Source organism: Cervus canadensis, chromosome 5 (genome assembly GCF_019320065.1).
Source record: "Cervus canadensis isolate Bull #8, Minnesota chromosome 5, ASM1932006v1, whole genome shotgun sequence".
Lineage (NCBI taxonomy): Eukaryota > Metazoa > Chordata > Mammalia > Artiodactyla > Cervidae > Cervus > Cervus canadensis.
This window is the reverse complement of record NC_057390.1, coordinates 97754595-97770435: the sequence shown is the minus strand read 5'-3', so window position 1 is coordinate 97770435 and position 15841 is coordinate 97754595. Positions and strand designations below refer to the sequence as shown.

General features: G+C 48.7%; 1 protein-coding gene across 14 annotated transcripts in view; it reads left to right on the top strand.

Annotated features, from left to right (window-relative positions):
* Nucleotides 1–15841, top strand: part of AK8 (adenylate kinase 8) — a 132315-nt gene that overhangs the window by 80162 nt on the left and 36312 nt on the right. For 13 of the 14 annotated variants that reach the window (XR_006269628.1, XM_043469947.1, XM_043469943.1 and 10 more), the window contains one exon: nt 349–490. The exons of the other annotated variant lie outside the window; for it this stretch is intronic. Coding sequence is in view for 12 of the 13 variants with exons in the window: in XM_043469947.1 (XP_043325882.1) it covers nt 349–490 (142 nt within the window). In the remaining variant the exon portion in view is untranslated. The remainder of the gene's footprint in view (nt 1–348; nt 491–15841) is intronic. 14 annotated transcript variants of the gene reach the window in all.

Below are 15841 nucleotides of genomic sequence, written 5' to 3'. Positions count from 1 at the left end.
AAAGCTGGATCCTGGGGGGCAGGGTGGGGAGAAGGGTGCCCGCACGTCACTGGAGAGTTGGGAGCTGTCCTGGCTACCCATGGGCATCTATCTTGTCAAAGTCAGGGAAACTCAACGTCAAGGTCACCCAGTGCATTCCCTCCCCGCACAGACACGTTCCCCTCATTGGTGGGACCGAGGCGCGCCCCGAGAAACAGGCACCCACATCCTCAGCCACCTAAACCCACCTCTTCACCAGTTCAAACCCCGGTCAGATGAAGTTAGGAAGCCGGTGGGCAACAACCTCGGATGCGCCCTCACCTTCCTGCTGGGTCCGAAGAGTGACCAGCTGTCCTCCTTTCTCCGCAGTCCCCGACAACATCATCATGAAGGTGCTGAAGCAGCGCCTGGACCAGCAAGACTGCGTCGAGAGAGGGTGGGTGCTGCACGGCTTCCCGCGAGACCTGGACCAGGCGCACGTGATGGACAGCCTGGGCTACAAGCCCAACAGGTCAGCAGCCCGCTTCCCGCGCGCTCCCGGGTGGGTCTCTGCCGCCTCTCCAGGCCCCTGTGACAGCGGGCCGTTTGCCTGGAGCCTGCCCACGGTCCCGAGAGGGCGTGTGCCTGGCCACCCCCATCCCACCACCCGTCCTGTTTACCCTGCGAGCGGGGCTCGCATCCCGGCTCTGCCGCTCCCCTTACTGGACCTGCACGTCCGTCTGTGAGTGAGGACAAGTATCAGCCAGTCTCGCCTGCCCGCTGGGACTGTGGTGCAGAGCAGTCCATGATTTCCGCCTACTGTTTTCACAATTTCCCTTTTTCATTTGGATCTTTGATGCATCTGATATTTAAAATTTTTTAAAAGTTATTTTCTTTATTTTTGGCCAGTATTGTTGCTGCACGCAGGCTTTCTCCGGTTGCAGCAAGCGGGGGCTGCTCTCTCGTTGGGGAGCACCGGTTCCAGAGCACTCAGGCTCAGTAGTTGCGTCTCGGGCTCGTTGCCCCGAGGCAGGTGGAATCTTCCGGGACCAGGGATGGAACCTCTGCATTGGCAGGCGGATTCCTAACCACTGGACCACTGGGCAAGTCCCTGACGTTTATTTTGATGTAGGTTTGCTGTACCAGCCTCCTTTTTCCCCAACCGTTAGCCATTTCTTTCAAAACGATGTCAAATATTGTTGAATATTCTGTCCTTCCTCCACTAACTTGAACTTGAGAGCACCCCACAACGGTAGATGTTGTGGAAATAAACAAAGACCACCCACATGAAGAAAACAGAGGCTGTCAGAGTTTGCTGTTTATACCAAGAGAGTCGGCCACCTGGTGGTCCGGGAGTATGTATTTATATGTGGTCTGACCACTGTCTGCTTGTAGATACCGTCTCTCAGTATACTTGGCTGTACTTCTAAACTTTCTGTTGTTCCCCACAAGTCTACTTCTGCAGCAAAAAGGCATGGCAACCCACTCCAGTGTTCTTGCCTGGAGAATACCATGGAGAGAGGAGCCTGGTGGGCTACAGTCCACGGGGTCGCAGAGTCAGTCCAGAGTCAGACGCGCCTGAAGCGGCTTAGCACGGTATAGAACCATGCCAGGCAAACCACTTTAGCTTTATCATATATTTCAAAATAGCCAGTTAAGGACAAGGCCCTTCCATTACTATTTTCTTTATTTCTTTGGCTCTGCCGAGTCTTAGTTGCAGCACATGGAATCTTTAGCATGTGGGATGTAGTTCTCTGACCAGGGATCAAACCCAGGCCCCTGCATAGGGAGTCTTAACCTCTGGACCACCAGGGAAGTCCCTCATTACTCTTCTTTAGTGTCCGCCTCACATATTTAGTATTCCAAATGAACACTGCTGTTGACGTTTTAACTAACTGGAATCGCATTAGGTTTATGGCTTGGTCCGTTGCAGTCTGTGGCCCTGTTCTCTCCTTGCCCCTTCGTGAGACAACCAGCACTTTATTGGGGCCCTCGCTTTTCATTTTAAGTGTATTTCTGGGTATTGTATTACCTGTTGTTCTTGTTGATACTGTGATAATGAGATATTTGCACCCTTTTTATTTTCTAACCGGATTTCTCAGGATTCTGAGAATGGTACCGACTTTTCTTACTTATTTTTATGTCCCAGCTTGTTTCCTGGAAACCTCTGACTGCTTCTGATAGGTCTTCAGTTGATTCTCTTGGGCTTTTCGGGGTGGATGGTCATGTCATCAGAAATATTTCTCTTTTTTGTCCTTCTCCTTTCCAGTATTTATATTTGTCATTTTACTCTTTTGCCTAACTGCATTGACTAATGCTCCCAGAGCTGGCTCATGATAGACAAGTGTGTTTTTTTGCCCCCTGACCTGAAGGATTGTCCTGTATTCTACCACAAAGGCACTACTGTCATTCAAGGTATGCAGAGTTTTTGTAAAGTTAAAGAGGTGTAGTTCTGGGGCTTCCCTGGTGGTCCAGTGACTGAGAATCCTCACTTCCATCGCAGTGGGCATGGGCTTGATCCCTGGTCGGGGAACTAAGATCCCACACGCCTCACACAGTATAGCAACAATAAATGCAGAATAAATAAAGTTTTAAAGTAAAGTGTTTAGAGTTTAAAATGTCCGAAGTTGATGTTGAACTTCAAAGGGTTTTTTTGGCATCTTCTAAGACAGATGATTTTTCCTTCTCTTTTTGACATATGAATATGATAAAGTATTTTAGTAGGTTTTCTGATAGTAAGTCAGCCTTTCATCCCTAGAATGACTATCTCATGGTGTGCTATTCTTTCAGTATAGGCTTGTGCAGACACAGTCTTGATTCTCCATGACCTGCAGAGCCTCTTTCCTGTGAATATTGGGTTACGTGGCAGAAGGAACTTTGCCAGTGTAATTAAGGTAACTGAGCAGTTGGCCTTAAAGTAGGTAGGGTCATCCCGGTGACCTTGATTGTGCTACGGTTGGACCTGTACCAGACTTCTGACCTCCAGAACTGTGGGATGATAGATTTGAACTTTCTAAAGAAACTGTATCTGTGGTAATTAGTTATGGCAGCAGTGGGAAGCTAATATACTATTGTACGGTATTGGCTACACTTTTATTTAGATTTTTTTTATATTAATAAGCATATGTAATATGGGTCTGAATTTTTTCCATGTGTTTTGTCCTTTATCAGGCTTATGGGATCAATGATGTGGTCATTTCATAGGTTTTCGTTCTTTGCCTATGGCCGGAATGGTTTTTAAAACCTCAGCAGCAACCGTTCCTTGGAGCAGGCTTGTTAATAGTTCGATTTTGCGTTTCCCGCAGCTTTTGCCGTACGTGTTTTGGTGCGGTGTTATTTGGTCCGTAACGGCTCATGTCAGCCGCGTGCTCACCGCGCAGCGTCACGCTGATGAAAGTGACTGGGACAGGGCCGTCGCCGTCTCCTCCAGCGCGGACTCTCTGTTTTCTCCTGGGCAGCACCACATCAGCGTTCACCGAGCTCACTGGCGTCTGAAATAAAACAGCCCGTTTTCCAGCCTCCGGTCCTGTGTGTGGGACATGCAGACCCATGTTCCGTCTGCTAACGTGTGCCAGCACGGCTCCACTTCAGTGCCTGTGCCTGAGCCTTTTAGGATTTGCCGGTAGGGACGGGGTTTCTTCTCGGCTTTTCCTGCTGCGACTTGAGGTTTGCCTTTTTGAGGTCTCTGCAGTTTCTTGCCACTGATCCAGCTCTTCCAAGCCTCAAAAAAAAAAAAAAAACCTTAAAAAATTTAATTATTTTAGCCGTGCTTTGTAGCATGCAGGATCTTAGTTCCCCAACCAAGGACTGAACCCGGGTCCCCTGCAGTGGAAGAGCAGAATCTTAACCACTGAACTGCCAGGGAATTCCCCCCAAAATGTTTTAAATTGCCTTCCCTCCCTCAATTCTCCCTGTCTTTGCTGCTTAGGGTTTCAGAATCCCTTTCCTGTCAGTTTTCTCTGGGGTTTTGGAGGAAATAGAGTGTGGTGCATGGTTCAATGTGCCATGTTTATCCACAGCTCAACCCCTGTTTGCTTCATTGCCTTTGCATGTCTCTTACCATCAATTACTTTGCTTCCTTTATTTTAGGTTGTTGTGTGGGACAGAATGAAATTGGGTTTAATATGTTTTATTCAACCTGCTTGTCTTTTTCCTTGGATGGCTGAATTTATCCCACTATATTTTTGCTTTTTATCACTTTATTTTATGCTTCATCGTGGTTTCCTTTGTTCTCCATCTTTTTTTTAATGGTCTATGTTTTCCTTTTGTTTTATTATTGCTTTTGTTGGTGTCTCTCCTCTCCGCCCCTCCCCCCAGTTGGTTTAGAAGATAATCTGTTTCTAGCTCTACTAGTCTTGTCAAGACGGCTTGATTAAACTTGTATTTCTCAATTTGTCAATTTTGAAATGAAACAGACTATTCTGACTCTGTCATATGAAAGATGAAGGAGAAAATGCTCCCATACATACCACTTCCTTATTCCCCTCCCCACCTCCACTTTTGTTGGGGGGCCACGGGGGGCCTCAAGGGGCCGCGGGGGCTGCAGGACGGTTGGGAGGAACAGACATGTGATCTCAGTCTGTTGTACACAGATTATTACTTTTAAGATCACTAAGCTTTTATTTCTAGAAATATAGCAATTGCATTGTTTTTAGCTGTTCTTACTGTATTTGAGAAGTTTTCATTCTCTCTTCAGCTGGATTCAAATTTCAATACCAGCTATTCACATTGTTCAGCCTCTCCATTTATCCATTTTGATTCATTGTTCATTTGAAAGGATTAAGTCTTTGAGTCACTTTCAACAAGGATTCGTACATGCTTAACTTCCTAAATTCTTGCACATTTGAAATGGTCTTTCTGTTAACTTTACTTGTAAACAGCTAACAAAGTAAAGAATTCTCCCATCACTTTTCTTACTCCTCAGCATCCTGCATCATTTCTGTACTGCACTCTGACACCTGTGGGGTTGCGGGAACATCTGAGTTTTTTTTACATTTAAGGTAATATACTTCTTATGTCTGGATGCTCTCTCTCTCTCTCTCAATTCATTTATATTCACCAGACCATTTGTCAGTTCTGGTTCTCTTTATTGCTTTTCTCTGGAATATTATGAATCCTTTCTGTTTCCAGTATTTCAGGAGAATTTCCTTCTAGTACATATATTAATTTTTTTGTGGTTCATTCATTTGGTGTGCTAAGTTGCTTTAGTCGTGTCTAACTCTTTGCAACCCCATGGACTGCAGCCCGCCAGGCTCCTCTGTCCATGGGATTCTCCAGGCAAGAATACTGGGGTGGGTTGCCATGCCCTCCTCCAGGGGATCTTCCCAACCTAGGAATCGAACCCGCATCTCCTGTGGCTCCTGCATTGCAGGCAGATTTTTTACCGCAGAGCCACGGGGAAAGAAAGACCGAATAAATGTATGTTGGACATTCATCATCTGTCTTCCATAATTAGGATTTCTTTCTAGTAGCTTTATCTTTTCCTTTTTCTTTCTGTATTATTTTTAAAATCCGTCCTTCACAATAAGTTTATTTAAATAAAATCAGTATTATTTCTTGTTTCTTCTTTTTTCACTTCTATAATTCTTATACATTTCCCTGATTTCCCCCCCCCCCCTACTTTTTTTGTTTTAAACTTGTTTTGGCTGAACCACACAGCCTGCGGGATCTTAGTTTCTGGGTCAGAGATTGAACTTGGGCCACGGCACTGAAAGTGCCCAGTCTAGACCACTGGACCACCAGGGAATTCTTTTTCCCTTAATGTTGTCGGTTTTCTTTCTTCTCCTTTTAAATTTGTTCTCTTTTTTTTAAATTTATTTTTTATTGAAGGATAATTGCTTTACAGAATTTTGTTGTTTTCTGTCAAACCTCAACATGAATCAGCCATAGGTGTACATCTGTCCCCTCCCTTTTGAACCTCCCTCCCATCTCCCTCCCCACCCCACCCCTCTAGGTTGATGCAGGTGCCCCTCTTTGAGTTTCCTGAGCCAGATAGCAAATTCCCGGTTGACTATCTATTTTCCATATGCTAATGTAAGTTTCCCTGTTACTCTCTCCACACATCATACCCTCTCCTCCCCTCTCCCCAGTCTGTAAATCTATCCCCTATGGCTGTTTCTCCATTGCTGTCCTGTAAATGAATTCTTCAGTACCATTCTTCTAGATTCCATATATATGCGTTAGAATACCTCCTTTTAAATTTTATCTCATCCTCTTTTCTTTGATTTCTCCTATCATAGAGTCTGTTCTCTCTAAATTATTTTGAGCATTGATAAGGCTTTTTTTTTTTAACATTTTATGTGTTTGTATTTTTGGTGGCACTGGTTCTTTATTGCTCTCGTGAGGGCTTTTTCTAACTGTGGCGAGCAGGGGCTGCGCTTTGTCGCAGTGCACGGACTGTGGCAGCTTCTCTTGCTGCGGAGCGCGGGCCCTAGACGTGCGGGCCCAGCACTTGCAGCTGCCGGGCCCCAGAGCGCAGGCTCAGAAGTTGTGGCACACAGGCTTGACTGCTCCTCAGCGTGTGGAATCTTCCCGGACCCGGGATTAAACCTGTGTCTCCCGCGTTAGCAGGCAGAGTCTACCACTGCGCCACCAGAGAGGTCCTTGATAAGGCTTTATCTAAAGTGTGCTGCTGTTTCCTGGAGTAATTTTTCTTCCAAAGGGTATTCATTCTCTCTCTATTTCTCTGTTTAAACTTTTCGGACCCTTATTTGGCTGTGTCTATACCTGAGTCCCAAGGTGGTTATATTTTGCAAATCACTTGTCTCTGTGTAGGTCTGCTGTTGGTCTAAGAGGAGCATGAGTTGGTCCTAGAAAACAGAAAATTAGCTTTCTATGACTGTTGGCATAAGCAACCACAAACGCGATGGTTGGCTGGCATCACCGACTCAGCGGACTTGAGTATGAGCAAGCCCCGGGAGGCGGTGAAGGACACGGAAGGCGGGCGTGCTGCAGCCCATGGGGTCGCGGAGTCGGACACTGAGTGACTGAACAATCGCCACAACCAACTTAGTGGCTTGAACAGTACACGTCTTACCATTCTGTAAGGCTGACGTCACTATGTGAGACGGGCTGCACTCCTTTCCGGAGGCCCTGGGAAGAGTCCGTTTCCTCCCCTGTTCAGCCTCTCGAAATTGCCTGCCACCCTGGGATCACCTCCCCCTTCCTGTTTGTTCAGAGACAGCATCGTTGGCACACCTGACCTTCTTCTGTGCTCCCATCTCCCTCTGACCAGAGCTGGGGACAGTTCTCCGACTCCTGTCATTGGAGCGGGTCCACCCAGATCATCTGACCTATCGAGGTCCTTAGTGTAACCTCAGCGCGGAGCCGCTGCTCCAGGTAGAGCAGCACATTCACGGACCTTGGGGGTTAGGGGTGGACCTCTTCGTGAGGGGCATTCTTCCGTCCCCCCCGGTTGGAGTCTCTCCTCAGTCCTGTCTTAATCACGTCCTCAGCGCTGGGTCTGGAGCGCTCCCTCCTGGGAGGTTGAAAGGTCTGGTTAGTTCTCGAGCAGCCGGGACCCAGCCGGCAGCCTGAGCATCCTGTCTTCTCCCCGGTAGTCTCCAGGGACCACCGGGCTACAAGGCCAAGTTTCCACCGTCTGTTTTCTGATGATGGAGCAGACTTCAGTGTCGATAGTTAGTTTCTGAGTAGGCTCACCATCGACCTGAAGATGAAAGGCGTCAGAAAAAATGCAGACAGTCACTTAGAAGAAGGCTGGGGGCAGGTCATTGACAAGACGTAGGGAGAGAGCCTAGTGCTCATTTTTCTGAACCCCGAGGGGAAAAACAAGTGTTTTATCTGCCAGCCCTTGTGCCAGGCCAGGGCTGCACGACCCACAGGGGACGGGCCTGGTGTTTATTAAAAGCACACAGGGAGGGTGATTCAAGAGCCTCTTTGATTTAGGGCAAGCTTGCAAAGAAGTACTTCTCCATTCACCACAAAATAAAAATGAGTTTCTCTTATGTAGTAAATAATGCCAGTTTAATTTATTTGACCCTAAGGCAGAGGACAAGCAGAGGGGGAAAAGAAAAAGGTGTTTGTTTACAGCCTAGATTTAATCGTCTGCCTCTGTTTAATCATCCTTCTGTACTCTTCTGCCTTCATTGAGGGTGTATTTTCCCCCCCACCTTCCTTATCCCTGTCTAATCCACCACCTCCGCCTTAGCTTTCAATGCAGCATTTTTGTGATTAATTTAGAAAGTAATTTTCGCCATAAACCTTCAAGCCCAGGAAGAGGCTAAGGAAGTGAGAAATATTCTAAGACGAACCCAGCCAGCTCTGGGATGAATATCGAGGCTGTAATTCTGGTTCCGTTGTGATGCCAATTATAAAGCACCCTAGCTGTGGTGTTGCTGTTTTTGACACCGGGAGGAAATCTTGACAGAATTATAGCCTGGAAATCAATCTGGGAATACGACACAGAAATCTATAACTCAGATATGAAAACAATCTACAAAGGCTCTTTTTTTTTTTTTTTAGGAGGATTCAATGAAATTAGATTAAAATAAATTTACATATATATCAATTTTATTATTAAAATGTATTCATAGTAGTAAATAGAGTTATTGGGGAAGGGCAAGCTACTCTGTGCATTGGACACAGAAATAGACCCCTTCGGCGTATCAGGAAGCAAAGTTATTGTCTCCTTGTCAAATATAAATCTCTCCATAGAGCTAATAAATGGATAGTGTTCAAATGCAATGTTTTGTTTGACTCCTGCTTCATAAACCCACAGCACATAATACTAAATCATAACTCGCTGAGCAGTATCAATCTCTCAGTTCCAACATCTCACCGTGAGGGAAACAAACCAAGTCATTGATGTGTCGAAAAGAAGGAGAAAAAGTTATTTGAGAACAAATAAAATGGGCTATAAAGTTTGTTAAAATGCAATAATAATAGTAAAAAAAAAAAAAAAGAAAAAGGAAGAGAAAAAGAAAGAAACAAAGAAGTGTCCAAGACTACATCTGGAAATCTGCCCTTGCCTGTGACTATAAAATAATTCACTTCATGCTGCAAGTTTGTAGCCCTGTGTTTCTTTTCAAAATTAATGTCTACTATGGAAGGGAGTAGAGGCTTCTGATTGATGTTGGAAAGTTTGCAGTGTATCAGACAGACGGGTTCTTTTTTTTTTTTTGCATCCTCCCTCCCTCTGATGCTGTGAGGAGAGGATGGGGTGGGCCGTGCCCTGAACCTCCTGGTCCTCCCAGGCTGCACAGCTGCAGGCCAGCCGGCAAGGCCTGGGTCAGAGCTGTTGCTGCAGCTCTCAGAAATTCCCAGAAAGAGGGTGAAAGGGGGGGACCCTCGCCGAGTCGTTGCCCATTGAATTCACGATTTTACCAGTGCTGTTTGCTGTAACATTTCGCTCTTTCTGTGTCCCGCTGGACTAGCTCTGGGGGCGAGGGAGAAATCACCCAAGGACAGCATTTTTGATGCGCTTCTTCTGTCCTGGGTTGTTTTGTGCAAACCGGCAACTGCTCTGTAGGCTCCTTCGCAAGCGTGGTGGGTTTTAATTTCTTATTTATTATTATTTCCTAAACGAGACAGTTGTGTGTCCCACATCTAGAGGCGCCCAGAGGGCTTTGATTGTCCCTGGGGAGGCAGTGACAAGTCTCTTCGCATTGCATGTGGCTCCCAGTCGGTGCTGGGCGTCTTGTTGGCTTTTGCTAAAAACACAGCCCTTTCCCCTGGGGAACCGGAGAGCAGAACTGCCCAGGGGACCCAGACCCATGGACACAAATCCCCCCCACCCAGAGGGGCTGGGACCATCCCCCACCCACCCACCCAAGTGCCGCCTGCCCGGCGCACTTCTCAGACAAGTGGGGCTGGAAGCTTTCAGATTTCCTGTGGCCTTGAAACAAGCCTCCACCCGGTGGTGGAAGGCAGCCCGGAACGTTCTGCTCAGGCCGCTGCCCGGCTGGCTGCCGAGAACGGCTTTCTCTCTCCGCCCCCCGCCCCCCATCTGCATCCACTTCCTGCCTCCGCTCTGCTGCGGCCCTGCCGTGTTCCTAGGGCGAGTCCCTGAGAACACTTCTTCCTTCCCTGGTCCCGCCCCCTCATCTTCTACCCTCTTCGTCACCCTGACAACAGGAGTGATGCTAGTGATGCCTGGGGTCTGCTGAGTGCAAGTTGTGTGCCTGCCTTGCATCTCCTTCAGTCCATTCGATAGCCCCTTAAAGTAGCTTGGTTCAGGAAAAGGCATGTGGGCTCAGAGAAGCTGGGGCCTTTGCCCCAGGCCGCCTGGAGGAGACCCTCCTTGACCCCAGCTCTTTGCTCTAAATGGCTGCACTGTTCCTGTTCTGCAAGGTGATGAGTGTCTATCCCTGTTCACTGGCTAGCTTGCTCGAAAAAACTACATTTAACCTCAGTTGTCCCATCTGTCAAATGGAGCAATAACCTCTCCTCTTTGAACAGGACAGGCCCAATGCTGTGTGTGTGTGTATGTGTACCTTATACCTGGCAAGTGCCGTGGACACAGTGGGCTCTGAACACCCTGCCCACGGCTCCTCTTGGGAGGACAGACTCTCATTCGAAGTGTGCAGGCGTGTGTGCTCAGTCGCTCAGTTGTGTCCGACTCTCTGCAGCCCCATAGACTGTAGCCCGCCAGGCTCCTCTGTTCATAAGCCTGTCCAGGCAAGAATCCTGGAGTGGGTTGCGGTTCCCTCCTCTAGAGGATCTTCCCGACCCCGGGATGGAACCTGCATCTCTTACACCAGCAGGCGGTTTCTCTACTGCTGAGCCACCTGGGAAGCCCCGATTCAAAGTGTGGGATCTAGTTTTCTCTCTTGTTCTCATATGATAAATTACACACTCACATGCCCCAAACATGCGTGCCGCTGATGTGGCTACATGTTAAAAATCATGAAAAACGTTTATCATGTCAGTTACTCATGCGATTTAGTTTTGTTTTTGAATATTGCTTTATTTATTTGGCAGTGTCGAGTCTTAGCTGTGGCATGCATGATTGCTGTTGCAGCATGCGGGATCTTTTAGTTTCGGTATGTGGGATCTTTAGTTCCCTTACTAGGTATCGAACCCGGGTCCCTGGTTCTATCGAACCCCGGGACCACCAGGGAAGTCCCACCCATATGATTTTGAATTCCAGTTTCATAGAAAGAGGCTACAATGGCAAATACTGTTATACGTTGAGGGATGATCCTCAGAGAGTAATTGCTGTATTCATTGTAGGTTGGCACAGATAACTCATTTCTATTCAAAATATTAATATTTTTACTCTAAAGTCTCAACCTGCTTGCTTTTCTTGCCTATGGGAAGTATTTGAAGACTCCTGTTGGTTGGAATTGAGGAAAGTAGCTCCTTCTTCACCCAGCACGTGAGACGAGAGAGGGACCCCGAAAGAGACAAAAACAAAGCCCCCTTTTTGTCCGGAAGGGTCCTGTGGAGCCAGGCAAGCTGGGAAATTGTCATCAGGGCGTTTAACCATGTTGACAAATCCCTCTGCCGAATGCTGGTCTGATCGCTCGGGTTCCACTATGTTAGATAATGGTATAATGTGGTACACTATGAAACTAAAAACTGAACTGGTATATTGTTAATATGCCAGAGCTCTCTGTCTGGTTTAAAAAGCTGATTATTTTTTAGTGGCCTGCGGCCCTGTGTTTTGCAGGACGACACAACGAGACCCTCGGAGAATGGCTTTGCTGTTTCCGACGTGTTCCAGAGTGAGGAGGACGCTCTCGTCCCTTAAGAGAACAGCAGTTGGCCCAGAGAAAAATTAAAATATGAGATGGAGAGGATTTCTCGCCTCTCTCTCCTCCTCTTATTATCACTTGGTCCTTCCAGGAAGCTCTCATATTTCTGCCACTGATCCTTATGTGGATTAAGGATAATAAACAGCCCATTAATAGAGGCCTGAACTAGGAAATGGAGTTGGAATCAGCCGCACAATTCAGTGGCTGACTGAGGTTAATAACTCCATTACTCCAGCTCTGCGCCGAGCCGCCCGACGAGCCGGATGTTAGCCTTATCTTACTCCTCATTAATTGAGCTAATAGAACCCGCCTGACCCTGCCTCGCGGCTGCCATCTGAGAGTTTGCCAGACATGGGCTGGAATACATATCATCCACCGAGCGCTCCGCTGGTGCCTTTTGTTTTTGGCAGAACGTTCTCTATTAAATTTCGGTGAGCTGAAAGGCCCCTCCTGAGAGCAGAGTCGCCGTTCCCACGTCCACAGCCGGGGCGACTGTGACCCTGTAGCCTGGCCTGCGACACCGTGTTTGCAGGACCACACCACGAGACCCTCGGAGAATGGCTTTGCCATTTCTGATGTGTTCCAGCCACTCTGACCCCATCACCCAAGCAGTGGTGTCCATGGGACCCTCTATGCAGATGTCCACTCAGGTTAGAGGGCTTCAGAGTCAGAGTGAACAGCTTAGGAGGAAGTAGGCGTTGTCTCAACAACCTGTCTGGGGTCCAGGGTGAAAGAGTGTGCGAGTCATGGGGTTGGGAGTGGGGTCGGCTCCAGGCCTTGTCTCTTCCGGGTCTTCTGTTTTCTTAGAACATTCGTCCACATCCATCCTTCCCTGCCCCCAAAGTATCCCAATAGTTGGATGTGTTTCTGACAGCCTCGCTGTATAGCCCACTGGTAAGCCTTCTGCAGATGCTAGGTAAACTTTCTAGGCCTCGGTATCTGTCAAATGAGATGATAACCCAGCCCTTCTGACCTTGCCCTTTGCAAGACTCAAGTACGTGTTTGCTGGGAAACCAAACACGGGTGGGACGTGAGAGTTAGAAGATGCTCTGTCCATCCAAGATGGTGTTGTCAACAGATTGAAAGTCAAAAGCTGAGTTCCCTGCGGCAGAGTATTCACCTCTCTGCATCCCAGTTTCCTCAATGAGGACCAGGAGCCCGGGCATGGAGGACATGAGGTGGGGGTGGGAGGCGGTGATGCGAAAGCCCTCTGCCCAGAGCCTGGCGCTCGGTCGAGGGGCTCCTGGTGTGGGAGCCCCTCTTACTCCTAGGATGCTGGGAGCTCCAGGCTTGTGCATGGAGGTCAGAACCTTTGACAAGCGAGCTCAGACCAGTTCCTCACCGGGGAGCTGTGGCCCCGGGCTGGCCTCTCAGCTGCTCCGTGCACATAGTCCCCTCTGGATGGGGGGAGATACTGTCCTTGTTACCTGGTGATTTGTGGGGCAGAAGACGACCGCGCGGACACACAGGGGCCAAACCACACTTGTTGCTGGAGAAGCCACAGAGCCAGACAGGTGGGGAGATCTGAATGCTATAACAGCCTTGCGGATCGGGAGCGGGGGCGTGTTGTTCTGTAAGATTTAAAGGGTTTTTTTTTTGTTTGTTTTTTGTGGCACTGCACAGCTCATGGGATCTCAGTTCCCTGACTAGGAATCGAACTCAGGCTCTGGCAGTGAAAGTGCCAAATCCTAACCACTGGACCGCTAAGGATTTCCCTAAAGAGTCTTTTGATGGTAGGACATAACACAATGACACTCAGCGAGATGGGAGGCAGAGCTCTGTGACTTGCGGTTCCAAAGGAGAGGTGGGTGCCTTGCAGGGCCGTGTCGGGGGCTGCACGCTGGGGACAGGGTGACCAGAGCTGAGCTGTGCAATGCAGCTTCTGTCTGGGAGGAAGGCAGTTAGCTTGGGTTTGCAGTTCTCTTGGTGGATTGGCTCATTTAAATAATTTCGGAGGCTCTGAGGCCCGGGGGCTGTCCCCGGATGGAGTGTGGGAGCCCCGGAAGTGGAGCGATCAGAGTGGGGCTTGGCAAACAGCCCAGGAAGGAGAACTCAGGGTTATGAGCCCTGACTTCAAAACCGAGTGAGACAGCAGTTGTGGAAGGCTGTATCACACCCGCCTGTCCTCGTTCTGTGTTCGTCCCCTTTCACGGTTGAGGCATACATTTGGAGACAGCATTAAAGAGGTGAAAACCCAACCCGAGGGCCATCCGTCCCGGCCACCCCTTCATCCCTCCAGCACTTCTGAAAACTCTGCCATTGTGTGCTTGGGCGAACCGTTCAAGTAAACTGCCTTGGCCACGCTCTCCTATCCCCTCCCCAGAGACGTAGGCCACCTTCCTGGGCCGCCAGCTTGGTTTCCACTGCCCTTGTCACAGCCACTTGGCGCACAGGAACAGCTCATCCCAGCCTTCCTGGCTCCAATGCGCTTTGCTACAGCAAGAAGAAATACTAGCTGGTGATAGGAATTTGGCAGCCGCTTGGGAGGTCAGAGGGGAGGCAGGATGTGGTTCTGAGAGGCGGGGGCTGGCTCACCCACCAGGCCTGGAGCTAGGAAGGAAGGGGTACCCTGGGCCTCAAGCTCAAAATTGCCGTCAGTGGTGGTGACGGGGCCCCTAGCCCCAGCCACGGTCCCTGGAAAGTGAAAGTGAAGTCACTCAGTTGTGTCCGACTCTTTGTGACCCCATGGGCTGTAGCCCACCTCACTCCTCCGTCCTTGGGATTTTCCAGGCAAGAGTACTGGAGTGGGTTGCAATTTCCTTCTCCAGGGGATCTTCCTGACCCAGGGATCAAAGCCAGGTCTCCCACATTGTAGGCGGACACTTTACCATCTGAGCTACCAGGGAAGTCAACGGTCGCTGGAGCTGGAGCATTTTAATCCTTCCATCACTAAGAACCACAAGAAGATAAAGGGAAATTCTCCCATTATTTTCCCACCTAGGGACTGTTGACATTTCACCACTTATTTCCAGTGTTTGTGTAAGAAAAAGTCTGGTGGGGATGGTTCTGAGCAAATGTGGAAGGTCGGCACCACTTTCTCTTCCAAGGGTTAAAATTTAGTTTACGGCAGCATGTGACAAAGATCCACCGTCTGTCTTGGGGCGCACAGGAGCGATTGCTTCTGAAGCAGCGACATCAGAAAGGTGCATCACCTTTGAACTCTTTGCTGGCAGCCTCCAGGGTCTTTTAGGGCATACAAACACGGCGAATTCTGGAAGGAGCGAGAGCAAGCCCAGGCCACCACAGGCTTAGCTCTGCTGTCCCCAGTGGGCAGCGTGGATGGAAGGCGCTTTGCGTGGTGTGCTGGGGGATGGACAGCCAGCCAGCCAGGAGCCACGAGATGCGGCCTGTGCTGGTGATGGAGGGCCTGGGGGTTTAGTCTTTATGAAGGGATGGCGCACATGCATAACAAGGGATTTCCATGGTTTTCTTTCTCTTTTAAAAAATTGACTTTTATTGGAGTATAATTGCTTTTCAGTGTTGTGTTAGGCTCTCCCATCCAGCAAAGTGAGTCAGCCGGACGTGTACATAGATCCCCTCTTTTTTTGAATTTCCTTCCCATTTAGGTCATGCACAGTATTTTCTTGGTTAGCAACTTTGTTAAAAACTGACAGTAAACATCTCACTGTAGTGTATTTTTTTAAACTTATTTTTTTTTATTAAGGATAATTGCTTTACAGAATTTTGTTGCTTTCTGTCAAACCTCAATATGAATCAGCCATACGAAATGAAAAGTCGCTCAGTCGTGTCCGACTCTTTGTGACCCCATGGACTAATTCCTGCATGGAATTCTGCAGGCCAGAACGCTGCAGTGGGTAGCCTTTCCCTTCCCCACGGGATCTTCCCAGCCCAGGGGTCCAACCCGGGTCTCCCACACTGTGGGCGGATTCTTTACCAGCTGCGCCTTGAGGGTATACCTCTGTCCCCTGCCGTTTGACCCTCCCTCCCGTCTCCTCCCCGTCCCACGTCTCTAGGCTGACGCAGAGCCCCTGTTTGAGTTTCACGGGCCAGACAGCAGATTCCCGTTGGCTGTCTTACACGCGGCAGTGTGAGCTTCCGTGTTACACTGTGGTGTACTTCTAAGGTCACCTGTTGACTGTATTTGTGGCTGCGCTGGGTCTTCGTTGCCATGTGGGCTCTTCTCTAGCTGCGGGTGCTTCTCATCGCCA